This window comes from Phocoena sinus, chromosome 3, assembly GCF_008692025.1.
Source record: "Phocoena sinus isolate mPhoSin1 chromosome 3, mPhoSin1.pri, whole genome shotgun sequence".
Lineage (NCBI taxonomy): Eukaryota > Metazoa > Chordata > Mammalia > Artiodactyla > Phocoenidae > Phocoena > Phocoena sinus.
Window position 1 is genome coordinate 94,471,333 of NC_045765.1, and position 16,257 is coordinate 94,487,589.

The 16,257-nt window shown below is 38.5% G+C and overlaps 1 protein-coding gene across 1 annotated transcript in view; it reads right to left on the reverse strand.

The window, feature by feature from the left end:
- Nucleotides 1-8,261: 8,261 nt before the first annotated feature.
- LNPEP (leucyl and cystinyl aminopeptidase) overlaps nucleotides 8,262-16,257 on the reverse strand; it is a 102,295-nt gene continuing 94,299 nt past the window's right edge. The window contains exons 15-18 of the mRNA XM_032625710.1: nucleotides 14,874-15,035; nucleotides 12,965-13,105; nucleotides 12,210-12,291; nucleotides 8,262-11,560 (exon numbers count right to left, since the gene is read on the reverse strand). Of these exons, the coding sequence (XP_032481601.1) occupies nucleotides 11,435-11,560; nucleotides 12,210-12,291; nucleotides 12,965-13,105; nucleotides 14,874-15,035 (511 nt within the window). The 3' untranslated portion in view covers nucleotides 8,262-11,434. The remainder of the gene's footprint in view (nucleotides 11,561-12,209; nucleotides 12,292-12,964; nucleotides 13,106-14,873; nucleotides 15,036-16,257) is intronic.

A 16,257-nucleotide genomic window follows, 5' to 3' on the forward strand; every position in this document is an offset into this window, starting at 1 on the left:
CTTAGTTTTCACTAGAAACTGTTTTTCAGAGTTGAGAATTCTAATTAAAATATGTAAGTAAAGCTACTAGAAATAAGGGAAATATTCTAGTATGCAAGGACAGTAGGATGTGTGTTTTCAGCAAAAGAAGGTACGAGGAATGGAAATGCATTGTGTTAAGGGGAAAATGATTTTTGTCCTAAAGCTGATTAATTCTAAATTAATTCTAATTCAAATATAGGTACAGGAAGTTGTGGAGGGCTTGTGGGAAGGGAGGACTGAGAACAGTTTTGTGCATGATCAGGCTGAGATTGGATTAAATTTAATTAGGTAAATGAAGTTAGTTATTGAAGGTGAGCTGGTTCAGTATTGGAGTTTTGTTTTCTGTTAAGAGAAAAAAGTTTTCTTGACATGTTGAGCTACTTTTGATACTAGATATGAGTTTCTTTGTCTTCTAAATGATCTGCATTTACCTTAAAAATCTTTCATCACTTTGGTTGAATAAGTATTGTTTCACAGTGACCTATGATCCTATTTGATAGAGTGCTTTAAAACTTTTTGATATCTCTGACACACTTCCCTAAGTCAAATTCTAACCAAAGTTCTTCTGACCTGTAGCTAGCTTTGGGAGGCTTCAAAGGGCCCCGGAGACATCCCCAAAACAGATACTAAATAGATTTATTTGGTATATTACATGGGAAACATGGTCAAATAAGTGGTGGTACAATTTTCTTATATTGTATGGGTAGATGTCATTAATACAGATGTTCCAAAACCTAAAAATCTGGTATGTCCTGGTATGTTATCAGTCATAATTCTAGTTATCTTAAATTGCTGGATGTCACAGAAATATCCGAGTTTCTTGTCAGCTGCATTGTAATCAGATCTTTAACCATGCCATTTTAAGTATTCAGTCATTTATAGACAATCATTATTTTACTCAGATGCTTTTAGAAAATGAAGATCTTCAAGAAGACTCACAAGAAGGACTTTTTGACAAACATGTTTCTGATGACTTTTAGATCATACCACTAGACTGGGTAAGAAATTACAAAACTCTAATGGAAAACCTGGCTTCATCCAGATCAACAGGAATTAATTATATGGGACTGAATGAACAATAAATGACTTATAATTTTGACTTTTCTGAAATACTGGCTTTTAATCTTTGTTTTCCAGAAAGCCTTTCCTCTTGTGCTAACTATGACCTACAAGTTGATAGATGTTTTTAATCTTCATACGAAAGGTATACTTTATTTTTTTCTCTCTACTTGATCCCTCCAGAATTTGCCTTCTCCATCTGGCTCCCTTGTAGACTTGATGGCTTATTGTGACCAAATTACATCTAGTTATACTAATCATCATTTTAATCTTTTCTCGTTTCTCAAATTATTTTTGCCTTGCCTCTACCTGCTGTACTATGATTTTATTAATGATACTAGCTGTCCTCCTTACATCCTGTCCACTTGATATAAGATAGTTGTCTCTTGCACTATCCAACATGTAACCAGCCTCTGACAAAACTAATGATGGCTGAACGTCTTGAGGCCGTTGATCATGTGTAACTCTACACAGAATAACTGTAATAGTGAACTGTAGGAATGGGGAGAAGCAGTAAGAGAAAACATTTCCTGGATCATATTTCCTAGTGCTGTAGGAAAATTTGGCATGAAATGCCTCTCAAACCTTGGTTGAATTTATGACCACAAGGAGTTGCTGTGGACAAAAAAGTTGTCTGCCAGGACTTCCCTGGAGGTCCAGTGGTTAAGACTCCATGCTTCCAATGCAGGGGACGTGGGTTTGATCCCTGGTCGGGGAGCTAAGATCCCACATGCTGTGCAGCCAAAAGATTTAAAACAAACAAAAAAAGTTGCCTGCCATTTCAGTAATCAGTGAATTTGGCCCACTGTCAAGCCCTCAGCCACCGCAGCTGCCCCCAGTGGTGTACTCTGAGGGTAATTCAGAATGGAGAAGAACAGGATACTGGCCCTAGGTAAGATACATTTCGAAGCAGTAACTTCAATGAGCCTAGACTCTTGCCTCTTCTCATAAATAGAAAGGCACTAAAATCACTAACTTGATGTCTTTTTTTTTTTTTTTTTGGTGATTAGCAGTAATCTTTTGATATTGAACTACATTTTTTCAGGAAAAACTCCTGTATATCCTGGCCCCTCCCTTACCTCTTTGGAACAGCTTGTCAGTGCTGAGAGGTTGCCTTCCCGGACTGCAGTCCTCAGAAATGTCTTCAAATAAAACAATTCTCAACTTACAGGTTGAGCACTTTTGTCAGTTAACATCCAAAAAGTCCACTGGAATCAGAATGTTTTTTCTACATTTATAATGGGTTTTAGTTCAATTTTTACTGTACATTATCTGTAAACAAAGTATCAGAATTGAACTAGCAACTTTTGATCAAAATCTTTAATTCCTAAGAACCTTTCCCCAATATATTATTAATGGTAATATTTTAAAAGGGTATTATTGCTTCAAGGTGTTTTTGTTTGCCCAGAAATAGTGTCTCCCTTACCTAAAACCCTATGTATTTGCCCTACAATGCCCAACTTTAAGTGCTAACAATTAATACATAAGAATACTGGTTCTAGTTCCCACATCTGAGAGCCTAAGACATTCCCAATTCTCCCCCAAGACCACTCATGGGAATCAAACAAGGAAGCTCTTATTTTAGACCTGACCAGAACTGTTAACTCTGGTAGAGCCCCTCAAAAAAAGCTGTGCACTCATACTCCACTTATGTGTGAATCAAGGCAAGAGGTATTCTCCGCTAGCATCCAATGTCTTTCACCTTCAAGATAAGAGTTCCTTGTTTTCACTGGCATAACAAGTTACATATCTCATACTGATTTAGGTACTGCACTGTTACTGTGTCAAATGGCTACTCAAGTGATCTGTGTATTTACAAGAACCATTTCATTCTAAAAAATAATTGCCCTGTGTGGAGTACATGTAGCTGAGTGAGTCTCACGCATCCACTGAAAACTTTAATAGCAATGTCTGGAGACATTTTTGGTTGTCAGAGTGCGAGTAGCGGAGTTGCTATTTGCATTAGAGACCAGGGATGCTGTTAATAATCATACAATGCCCAGGACAGCCCAACATGGCGATAATGAGTTTAAGAACCCTTGAGTTCCATGCAGTAAGGATACTGGAGCACTGGTGAGGTAGGAGGCAAGCTATGAAATACAATGAATATGGTTGCTGTCCTGGTAGGGCTGAGATGATAAACCACTTTATATGTAATTTTGTTATCCAAATAGTCTACACAATATTTATATTTAAATAATTTTATTTTCATTTCACAAAAAAAGCAACAGTGTTTGCAGGTACACATGCCTTTCAGTCAGTGCTGGTCATATGCAAAACAAGTTATCAGAAGTATAAAGAAAAATAAGCCTTTCCCTTTACCAGTGACAAAACACAATTTGCATATATAATATTATATATACATACTATTTTCAAAATCTTTCACAAAAGACAAGATTATGATACAAATTTAGAATTCTACCCACAAGCTCAGATTGAAGGGATTGGAGATCTCTATAAGAAGTGTTTAAATACAAAAATGTGATACCTTTTACAAGTTTTGAAGTAATTACTTTCCAAAGCATCTGACAGACTATTCTTCACAGCAATATGGAACACTTGGCTTTAATCAAGATAGCTAGCTGTAAGATGGTGTGTCTCAATGTGAGTTTGTTGATTAATGCAAATATTCCAATTATGCTATAATTCTCATTTTATACACATGAGTGTATTACTGAACTGATGCTTTACACAGTTCAAGTTCTGGAGCATTTCATTCAGCTCAGCCCTGGCCTTTACTTCCTTTGAACTATTTCAGATTAAGAACTGTTGAGAAATACCGCTAAAGAAAGATGACCATGACTAACTCCAAAAAGGTGCCCCCTTTTCTTTATGATCAAAGTTAAGTGTGGCATGAATAAACTTTTATTTTTCCTACAGCAGCAGGTATAAGTAACAGCCAAGTATAAGCAAATTTTTCATCACTAGAACCTGAGAGTTTGATATGGTAAATAACATCTCTTTGCAAACTTTCTAGGAGTCCTATCTCTCAGTGTTTCTAAAAATAACAATATGGCAACTCTTCAGCATTATATTCATTATAAATTGCAAAACAAATAGTGCTCAGAAGCTTGGAGGGAGGGAGAGAGGGATGGATGGATTTTACACATGCATTTTCTTAGATACAGACAAATGTGGAGTCATAACATTTACCATGTGGTGGATGAAGAGTCAATGTGAAATAATGATTCAAGAATGCTGAAAGCTAACAGGTCTGGATGTATGAAATGCATGCAAAACCATAAGATAACATCAAACAGTGCAAGCACTGAAGACAAAAAGGAAGAATGAACAGGAATGGTTCAGCTAGTGGAGAAGTGAGGAGAGACAGGTGCAGCCACGCAGAAAAGCTCTGGGTAGGAAAGGGCCAACTCGCCCTACCATGTGTAAGGTGCTGAAGACAGACAGGGTTTGCCACCCAAATTCTTCTTGGATTAGTTTTTGGGGCCCATGTTGTCATTTACTAGAATGACGGCAATAACTCAAAAGATTCATTCCAGAAACCAAAATAATTTATACTGAGTACACAAGAATATGCTACTGATGGAACTGCAACAAACTGGGTCAGAATCCAGGCCTCATAAAGAAGCTACTCTGGGCTTCCCTGGCGGCACAGTGGTTGAGAGTCCGCCTGCCGATGCAGGGGACAGGGGTTCGTGCCCCGGTCCGGGAGGATCCCACATGCCGCGGAGCGGCTGGGCCCGTGAGCCATGGCCCCTGAGCCTGCGCGTCCAGAGCCTGTGCTCCGCAACGGGAGAGGCCACAACGGTGAGAGGCCCGCGTACCGCAAAAAAAAAAAAAAAAGCTACTCTCAAGGGTCTTCAAGTGAGTTCTAGGCAGTATGTCAACTGGCTTACCACTAAGGGATGAATCAGCAAAAAAATTTAAACACACTTGAAGTATCGTCTTTTTTGACTTTTTGGGATTTCCAAAGTACACGTCCCTTCTCATCATTTCATTCAGTTTGAATCAACCTAAGAAATGCTGGATCTGATTAGCTTTCACAACTCAACCATATCCAAGTGTCTTCTTGCATCCTATCTGCGGCATGCCTGTTGCCATTAGCTACACCACCACAACGCTACACCTTTAGGTCAGATGGCAGGGATCTGGTGGGACATTTTTAGTTAGATACATTCAGAGCCCTGCAAGGGACTAAGTATTAAAGGAAAATAATGGGGGAAGAAAAGCAAATCATATATATTCATGTATATATTTACATCTTTAAAGGCATATATCCGAGGGAACAAAACAAAACCACAAAACAATAACTATACTAGCTCCAGCTGAAGGAGCAAATATGTGGGAAAGGAAGAAGTAACTTAATCTATGAAACTCAATTTTCATTAGTCCTTACATAGCCATGTAAAGGACTAAATACAAAAGAAAATAACAAATGAAAACATTCATATGTATTAAGAACATTCCCCTGCCAAAAATATAAATCTCTATGAAACAAGTAAGCAAACAATGCCCAACTCTTCTACTTGCTGTTACCCACACAGGCAACAAGGGGAAGGGGAGAAGGGGAGGCTGTCATACACTTCTCCTCAATTTGCATCTGGTACCTTGACATCTACCCAAAGGACTAGGTATAAAATCAATAACATGGAAACATTTTTACACATTTTTTAAAAGTTCATACCCTGTCCTTTCCCACTAACTACTACTCAACCCAATAATTCCTCCCTCTTAAAAAAAAAAAAAAAAAACAAGAAAAACCAAAAAGAACCCCAAATTGTTAAACTATTGCCCATGTTGGCAGTGAGGGAAGGGAGTAGAGGAGATTTATCATACATCTGGACCTCCATGTTTCATTATGTACCTACAGATCCCAGCAAAGGACTGGGTACTAAGTGAAATAACACACAAAATGTAGCATTTGTATATATTAAACATTTGTATATATTAAAAAAGTGTGTACACACACACACACCCAGACCTCTCCCATCCCTGCCTCTCCAAAAACAGAAGCCAAACATCTATTCTTCTACCATTGCCCACCAGGCAATGAGGGAAGGGGAGCAGGGAGATTTTTCATTGAATCAATCTCAACTTTCATTAAGTTCCTAAATAGTTATGCAAAAACCTGGATTCAAAATGAAATAAACACCGAAAGAGGCAGAAACGTTTATATACATTAAAAAATTTACATATCTTGCCCAACAAGCTCATTCCCCATTAAAAACCTCAAAACAAAGAACAGAAAACCAAATCCTCAAGTACTCATACTACTGTAGGTATACACAGGTTATAGGGGAAGGGGAAAAGATTTATTACATCTCTGGATCTGGGCCTCTGCATTACATTTGATATTTACAAGTCCAAACAATACACTAGGTTTGAAGTGAAAGAACAAAAAAATGCAGCAAACATTTATAGACACGAAAACAAAATGCAAACCCAGAAATCCCCCACTACCCTGCCAAAAAAAAAACACAAAAACTCCAAACAACTATGCTACTAGTCATTGCCTAGACAGGTAACAAGGGAAGGGGAGGAGATTTTTTTCATAGCATGAACCTTAATTTTCATCATGTACCTAAGTATCCATGGAAAGGTTTAGGTACAAAATGAAGTAAGAGAAAAAAGGAGCAAAAACCATTTATATACATTTTAAAAAGTACATATCCCTACGCTCCCAGGAGAGGGAGTGATAGAGGTAGAAATAATAATCTACACTACTCTAAAACTATTGCCCACAGAGGCAACAAGGAAAGGGGAAGAGGGGAGATTTTCATACATCCGGACCTCCACATCTCGTTAGGTACCTGCACGTCCAAGCAAGGGACAGGTACAAAATGGAATAACACAATATAGTAACTAGCACTGTACATATACAATTTTCAAAAGTATATATCTTGGCCTTAGTCCCTTCCCACCCCCCAAAACTTCAAAAAGCCCAAACTACTTTAAAATTATTGCCTACACAGATAAAAAGGGAAAGGGAGAAGACTGCTATACATCCAGAGCTCTGTGGTTCATTAGCAACCTACGGGTCCAAAAGAAAGACTGGGTACCCAACGAAATACTATAATAAGGAAGTAAAAACATGAATATATATTTAAAAAGTACCCCAATACCCACAAAAGAGCCTCTAAAACTAATCAACTACTAGCCACTGCCCACATGAGCAACAAGGGAAGGGGACAAGAGGAGACTGTCAAACATGTGGACCTCCACGTCTCATTAGGTACTTTCATGTCCTATGAGAAGGAGGTAGTACAAAATGAATTAGTTATAATACAAAGTAGTAGATTTATTTATATACATTAAGTACATACCCCACTCTCTCCCACCCCACAAAACAAAAACTACTACTCTAGCTATTGCTCAAGGAGGCAATAAGGAAAAGGGAAAAGAGATTTGTCATACTCTGAACCTCCGTTTTCATTAAATATATATGCATTCATGCAGAGGAACACATATAAAAATGAAATATTAAAAAGTAGCATAGGGCTTCCCGGGTGGCGCAGTGGTTAAGAATCTGCCTGCTGATGCTGGGGACACGGGTTCGAGCCCTGGTCCGGGAAGATCCCACATGCCTTGGAGCAGCTAAGCCCATGTGCCACAACTACTGAGCCTGTGCTCTAGAGCCCGTGAGCCACAACTACTGAGCCCTTGTGCCACAACTACTAAGCCTGCCTGCTGCAACTACTGAAGCCCATGTGCCTAGAGCCCATGCTCTGCAACAAGAGAAGCCACCGCAATGAGAAGCCCGTGCACTGCAACAAAGAGTAGCCCCCACTCACCGCAGCTAGAGAAAGCCCGCGTGCAGCAACAAAGACCCAACGCAGCCAAAAATAAATAAAATAAATTTTAAAAATATATAAAAAGTAGCATAACATTTACGTACACTTGAAAGAAGAATATACAACCCTCCCCTCTCCCTGCCCTCAAGAACAGATTAGATCAAAGCAACAGAAACTACAACTACTCTGTTAGTATGTCCACACAGGCAATAAGAAGAGGGGAGGGCTTCCCTGGTGGCGCAGTTGTTGAGAGTCTGCCTGCCGATGCAGGGGACACGGGTTCGTGCCCCGGTCCGGGAGGATCCCACATGCCGCGGAGCGGCTGGGCCCGTGGGCCGTGGCCGCTGGGCCTGCGCGTCCAGAGCCTGTGCTCCACAACAGTGAGAGGCCCGCGTACAGCAAAAAAAAAAAAAAAAAAAAAAAGAAGAGGGGAAAATGGGACATTTGTCATAGTTTTGGACCTTCACAGTCCATTAGATATCTACTTATCCATGAGAAGGAAGAAGGAAATACAAAATCAAACACCCACAAAATAGCAGCAAACACATTTGTACACATTTTAAAAAGAACATACTCTGCCCTTCTCCCACTATTACCATCTCCTTCCAAAAAGGGAAATCAAGTAATTACTCTGTAGCTGTTGTCCATACAGGAAAAATAGGAAGGGTAGAAGAGATTTTCACAGGACAATATTTTACTTTTCATCAGGACTAACTATATTAAAATGAAAGAATATAAAAACATTTCAAAACACATACATACATTTAAAAAGTATATACCCCCAAAGAGCCACTCAAAGAAATCAATCCACTATTCTATTAGCTATTGCCCATGCAGGCAATAAGGGAAAGGGAGAAGAGGAGGTTTATCATACTTTTGGACTTCCACTTTTCATTTGGTACTTACTTGTCAATGTGGAGAATGAAGCACAAAATAAAAGAAAGTAAAACCCAGCAAAAAAATAAATATATATATATATATTTACATAAGCTTTTTAAAGTACAAATGGGGGTGTGAGGGCAGAAGGAGGAAGAAAGCTCTTTAAAAAGAGAGTTAATTCCAATTCAAAAAAAAAAAAACAAAGGCAAAAGAGAGAAGAAGAGCTACATCATACCTACGAAATTCAGGTCTTGTTTTGCAAACTCGGCCCAGGAACTGCTGTTCCTGCTGATGACACATCTCCTGAGATGCATACACCTTCCCTGCAGCCCCATGAAATACATGGGGACTATGTGAATGTTCAGCAATCTGACCGCAGATTATCATTCCAGGTGCTTTAGATGGAGTAGACTCTTTTAAAATCCAACTCAATAACAGGCTATCGGTAATCCAACAAACTCATCACTTAACTTTCATTTCTTTCTTTCCAATATTCAGAAAGGATTCTGTTCTGTACCCAGTAAGACTGACGCGGCTCAATATCCTCTATATACCCAGAACTCTTCTGACAGCTCTTTGTTCCTACAGTGGCTAAAGTACAGTAAAATGAAAACACGAAAGGCAAAGGACATTAGCATTAAGTAGAACCAGTGACAGTAAGAAAGTTCATGAACACCAAAACAATGGCAAACAACACAGTTTCACTTAAAGAGATTTATATAAAACAAGATGGAGGAAGGCACAAACTTATGGTGGCAACTGACACTACTTCAGTTTAATTATGTCTAATCACTTGGTATTAACAAGTGATTAGATATAAACAAAGTGGACTCCTTAGATTTCTACTTTCATAGCCTTTCAGACCTCCAAAGCATACATTGTTTTCTTCTACAATAAGAAGGCACATCATAATAGTAATCTAGTATGATGTGTCTTTTTATTAATTCAAGTAGACCGTCTCTCTGCAATGAATATAACACTTGTCAAACAGTACTTAACTGTGTCATGGATCTATGTGCTCATGTAAGACAGAATCCTATTCTTCTGTGCTTCAATCTATTTGAGTTCTCAGAAATACAGTGGTGAAATAAAATTCTGGGGGAAAAAAAACTCCAAAAGCTCCAATAATACTTATTATACTACATGTTCTACCTATTATTTAACCTTATATTCCTGACTTAGAGTTAGTTTTTGGAAGCCCCATATAGATGGGACAGCATAACATTAAAAAGGATGGAATTCCATGGGAAAATCTTAGGTGAAAAATGGGTAAATGTCCTCTTTATATATGTAGATGTTTTCAAGCAAAATATAAAGTACAAGAATTATTACGAAGAAAGCTTTTCTCCTAAGAATCAAAGAAACACAACAATCTAGGTATAAGTCTGCATAACTCAAAAAATTCAAGTACGGTATTCCTCCTTTAGAAGGAGTAAGACTGCCATACAGTTTTGGAAGCTTTCCTCTCTTTCTTCTTTCCTTCTTTCTTTCCTTCCATGGCGATTCCTTATAATCTGTTCGTTTGGCCATTACAAAAGAAAACTTTGATTTTTCAACTCAAGAAAAGTACTGGTTCTGACAGTAGAAAAAATTCAAAGCCCACCATATTAAACCTAAATCAAGTTACTCCTATCCACATTCTCTTTATTCCTTTAAGGTACTGTGGTGAACTTTAAATAAAAATGTTCAATTTCTCAAAGGCCCTATTTTAAAATATGCTTCTAATATGCAACTCTATCATATAAAATGAAAATCCACCCAACGGGTATGATTCAGAGAAAGTGTCTGATTATGCCAAAAAGCAACTTAAACAAATTGTATTCTTAGTAATAAAGTCAGGATAAGAGACATCAGTATTAAAAAAATGCTTGCCATAAATGTAGAAATACTTATTTATAACATAAGGTGTATCTATGGCAGGGAGTGATAAACGTGTACGGAGGTTTGGAGAATACTGGAATTCATAAGTAAAATAATTGTAATTAACGTTAACTCGGTTTGAAATATTTTCCTGAAAGATGAAAAAGGAAGTGTTAAATATTTGGAAAATTTAATCTTTTGGCCTTGTTATTTAGCTTTACAATATAACAAAAAATTAAAAATTCTGTAGCACCTGGCTATTCTTCAGAAAAAAAATATAATAGTTATAAACTTCTTCCAGAAAATAAAGGATTATTCAAAACCACCAGTCAAAGTAGATCTGCACACTTGAGGTCAGTTCTGTATAGTTGCATGCTTCGTCGACTTCATTACCATACTTTTTGAAGCTAACTTTGAACCACATTCAAATAACATCTCTCAACAAGAAGCAACAAGTGGCTAATAAACCAGCAGCCTGCAAAGATGGTGGCTCCTATGGTAGCTCTTTCCTTATTTCACGGTGTCAGCACTTTCCAGATACTGAGAGATAGAACAGAATTCCAAAACAGATATTTTTTCTCCATTTGAATATCTTCAAAGTAGAAAATTACCCATTGTTTTTGTAGATGGTTGGCATGTAGATGAATATAATTTGGTAATAAATAACTACACACTGCCCAAAGACATTTTAGAAAAGACAGATGAAAAACACAGACGGGCCCTGAGCAAACTATAACTCCTAAGAGTGCAAACAACTCAGCAGCGATCCTGGTTTCACCCTGGCTTTTGCAAAAGCAGCAGAGCCCAAGTTAACAAGCTGTCTGAATGGGTGACCGAATGAGGTGCAGGTATGCATGCTACAGCTAAAACGTCAGAGTTTTAAGGTTCTTTTCCACCCACTGGATGTTCAGCTGAATGACTTCCAAAGCCTCCTGGACACAACGAAGTCGAAAGGTTGCCTCTGACTGATTTTCAAAGAATGCCTGGACCTGTAAGTTGCACACAGAAGTATTTCAAAACAAGAAAAGGATGGTATTTCTCAGGTAACTCTGAATATCCTTTTCAAATAAGCTTTAAGTTAGTGATGGCCGTGCTGATGTCTTAAGAGAAGTAGAGATGAGAAATATTGTATTTTAATATTTGAGGTATTTACATCGAGTTCCTGATCAAGTATGGTGAAATGTGAAGTAATTTTTAAAAATGAATTCCCCTTACTCCCACAAGGATGAATTTTTCAAATCTAAAGTAGGAAAAAAAAAAAAAAAAAAGGGCAAGTAACAGTAAATAAGGTAGAGTCTAAAGTTAGGCCTGGTGCCCAATTTTACCCTTGGAATGGAATTCTTCAAAAACAATTTAATCACCACCTACAAAGAAACTTGGCATATGTTGATTTTAATTCAAAAAACTCATTTGTATTAGGGAGACAAAGGAATATTGTTGAGAATGGAATCAGGATTTTTCCTCATTGCTGTATATCTACCCTTTAGAAATAATCCAGATGCAGAATCATTAGCATTGATGAAGGCAGACAGAGAGAAGGGACAGGATTTGGCATGAGAAGCCACCATCTGACTTAAACTGAGCACCCTGAGGGCAAAGGGATACCCAACCTCCCCAGTAGCATTTTATACAACCAACCTCAGATAAATGTGCCTTTGTTGAAAACAGGTGAGTTGATCCAGCAACAATACTTTGTATGGTATAGGACCCCAGATGGAACCTGAAGCAACACAAACATAAGGGTGAAAAGCAAAAAAATGAGTCAGCTGCTGGTAAGTAAAGTTCCTGAGTGCAAAGGAAATGTTTAATGTAAGCTACACATGCCCAAGGCAGAGAGGAGTCCTGCCCCTGGGAACGGCAGCTCGGTACATCCGGAGTCATCCCATACACACCTCTGCCAGTGGGAGGAAAGAGTGGGCAGAAGGAGTTCCAGAGAAATTCTTGGCCCATTTTCTCCTCAAAAATCACATCAGACACCCAGAAGGTGTCATTATTGATTTAAAGGAAAAAATGAGCTACATGTGCTATTGAGCTGGGTGTGAGCTCCTAACCAATCCCCTGGTAGTGAGGAGGTATTTTCAACACATGTAACTAAACAGCTATTCTGAAAGAGTCCGTGGCGTGGCCAGGCCAAGCCATGTGAGCCAGCGGGGAGCAAGGTTGGGCTTGATTAGCACCAGTGGAACTTCCATGGAACACCACTGTTACATGACTCCTGCCATAGAACTACGGAATTATGTTTACGGATTTCTGGGTGTTTAGTTAAACTAGAACTGAAGCATTTTTCGTCTCACAGCAACACGTAACTCTTGCGAACCAGTACAACCCTGGGAACTGTTTTCAAATGCAGAGCCCGCGAACACTAAAAATTAGGGATTCTTTGAGAAACTTACTTCTGTACAAGCTTACTCCAGTTCTCTTTGACAAAATCCCACGCCAGTAAGTGTCCAGGAAAATGCCGGCCCACTGTTCTAATGATAAATGACAACTTTTGTGTTCGGATGGTATCTCCATCGAGGCTACTTTTCATTAACCTGAAGAGCAAAGCAGATTTAGCTTCCAGAATTATTCATGATGAAGTGATGACTGAATTTAAATTAATACTGGTCTCCTAATTAAAGCTCTGTGGCAATTCAAGGGATATAAGCTTGGGGTTAGTCTAAGATTCATTAATAGAGTGAAAACTTGTCATTTTTTTTAAATGGAGGAAAAACTCACCAATGAGATAAGCAGTTTAATGTACTGTCACATAGTAATAAACAGTTCTTGATGTAATAAGGACATTTAGGAAATAAATTCTAGTAGAATTTATTATAATTCTGAAGACTACATTTTTTTCCGTTAAAAAATGATTTGATTTGAATAGGGAGGTATCTTATTACTCTTAAAAAACTGGGCTGTCATATGAAAATGAAGATACATTTCAGAATACACTCAATAAATTTACTGATACTTCATGTGTACTAGATAATGTTCTAAATTATTGAATAACAATGCTTGAAATAGGTCATTACTACCTATCCACATTTTACAGTTTAAGAAGCTGAGGTTATGTAATTGCCCCAGTTACACAGCTAATAAATATTAAAGCTGGGCATTTGAATGTAAGCATTTACTATGTGATAATATCTGCTTATAGTGAGAAAACACAAAAAGAATGCAGCAGTATTTTTAATAGGGGAAAAAACCCAAATGCTCACTGAGATGTGATGGATTAATAAACTATGATAGAGCCATGTTATGGAATAATACACAGCTATAAAAAAATGAAGTAGGCTTTATGGTAGATTTCAAAGACTGATCATTCACTAAAAAGAACATCATAAAACACTGGGTATAGTATAAACCTATAAATACTCAGACCAGGACTGACACTGTTAACAGAGGAGAGGATAAGAACAGAAGTAAAGGATCAAACAAGAGATACTTTCACGTTTTACACCATTTTCTTAGGTACTGTTTAAATACTTTCTCGTGGAAATTTATCAGTGTATTAATATTCTAAAACAAAATTATAACTAATTTAAAAACAAAACCTTTTCTCTATTTGTTTGGGTCAGAGGCTGGCTACTACTTTAAAGAAAATGACCATTTACAGTGTATCCTTTGGAAAGTGGATCTGGGCAGGTGCTGAAGACATCTCTGGGACACTATTATGATTTATATGAGCAAAATTATACAAGAGAAGCAACGAGACCCAAGTGCCTCCCTCCACCCCTTTCTGGCACTGACTTTCTTTCGAGATACTTCCTATTTCTCTAGGCTACTCAGAGCTCCTCTCCCCTGCCACTGACTGTTCTTCCTGTTGGGAGGCCCTACTCACTGCCCTTTTTTCCCCATGTGAAGCTTCCATTTTCAGGTCTTTATCAGCTGAGTAATTAAAAAGGAAAAGCCTGACAAACTCGCATGAAGGTGTAACCTATCAGCTTTTACATGGTACCTTTTTCTGAAGTGTCTGCATTTTCAAAATGACAGCTGCGACAGAACAATGCCTTGACCAAAAAGAACGAAGCACTAACTGTGGAATTAAAGACAACACGCCAAGGGGATGAAGACGTTTTTAAGGAGAAAGCAGGGCTGTGACTCTTGGCATCTCCAGTCTCTTCTGGGCAAAGCACTGCCTCTTATGGGTACAGGTCCGATCCCTGAGACGAAGCCCTGCACATGCAGGCTCCTCACCATACTGTCCAAGTCAGGTCCGGCCTGTGAGCAAAGGGAGGAAAAGGGGGATCCCCACCGGAGGAGCATGGTGCTTTTATGCTTTTGGTTTCTATAGATCATATTCCTTTGGTGGTTTCATACCAGTAAAGTTTCCGTACATCCTCTGAGCTGGCAAGAGCTTCAAGTATTTTATTCTTCTCTGCTTCAGAGCCTACAGAGGCATATTTGCTTAAGAGGAATGACCAGCCTCTCTCAGTTTTCGCTCCAACCTTGAACACAGTCGTCATGACATCAGTGGGTAGGCTGTAAGAGAGGTGGTCAAGTATGAGAAGAACAAGAAAAAAAAAAAACCTGAATACAAAGGCAAGGAATTGACTAGTGGTAGTGTTCTGGGGTACAGAGCAGGTAATAATAACAGTCTTTACTGTACAATTAATTGTCAAGAAAATGATTAATTCAGTGGTTGCTACTTTCTTAGTGGTGTGACTAAAAGAATATCAATTCAATTTAATACAATAATTATTCACTGTGTACCCACAAAGAACCAGGCAAGCAACTGGCTGGACATTGTGGAGGGGAAGAAGAATGAGACACAGTCTCTGCCCTCAGGAACTCACAGGCTATCACCAAGTACAGAACAGTAAATATATACATCATAATACAGTGTGGTAAGTCCCATGGTCGAAATACAGCAGCAAATGTAGCAGGAGGGGTGAGAAGAGGGGTAGAAGCACAGTTTGCTGCCTTATCAAGATCTCAGAGCTGAAGAGGGCTTCAACAGGTTACCCAAATACCCCACCTGATGCTTGAATCTTTTCCCATAATGCCCAGTAAGGAACCTGGAGAGAACCAATCATCATCAAAAACATTTCTACTAACTGCTAACTCCACCTGCTGTGTTTTACTCCTAAAAGAGATTTGACGCCTCACACCCATTAGGAGAGCTGCCATCAAGAACCCAGAGAATAAGTATCTGTGAGGATGTGGAGAAACTGGAACCCTTGTGCACTGTTGGTAGGAATGTAAAATAGCGCAGTCCCTATGGAACACATTATGGGGGTTCTTATAAAATTAAAAATGAAACTACCATATGATCCAGCAATACCACTTCTAGGTATATACAATATATGAAAGAACTGAAGCAGGGTCTCAAAGAGGTATTTGTACACCTATGTTCATAGCAGCATTATTCACAAGAGCCAGAAGGTGGAAGCAACCCAAATGTCTATCAATGGATGAATGGATGAACAAAATGTGGTACATACATACAATGGATTATTCAGCCTTAAAAAGAAAGGAAATTCTGACATATGCTACAACATGGATGAGTCTTAAGGACATTATGTTAAGTGAAATAAACCAGTCACAAAAAGACACATACTGTATGATTTCACTTATATGAGGTATTTAGAGCAGTAAAACTCCTAAAACAGACGGTAGAATGGCGGCTGTCAAGGGCCAGAGTGGGGGGAAAATGGGGAGCTGCTGTTTGGGTAAAGAGTTTCAGTTTTGCAAGATGAAAGAA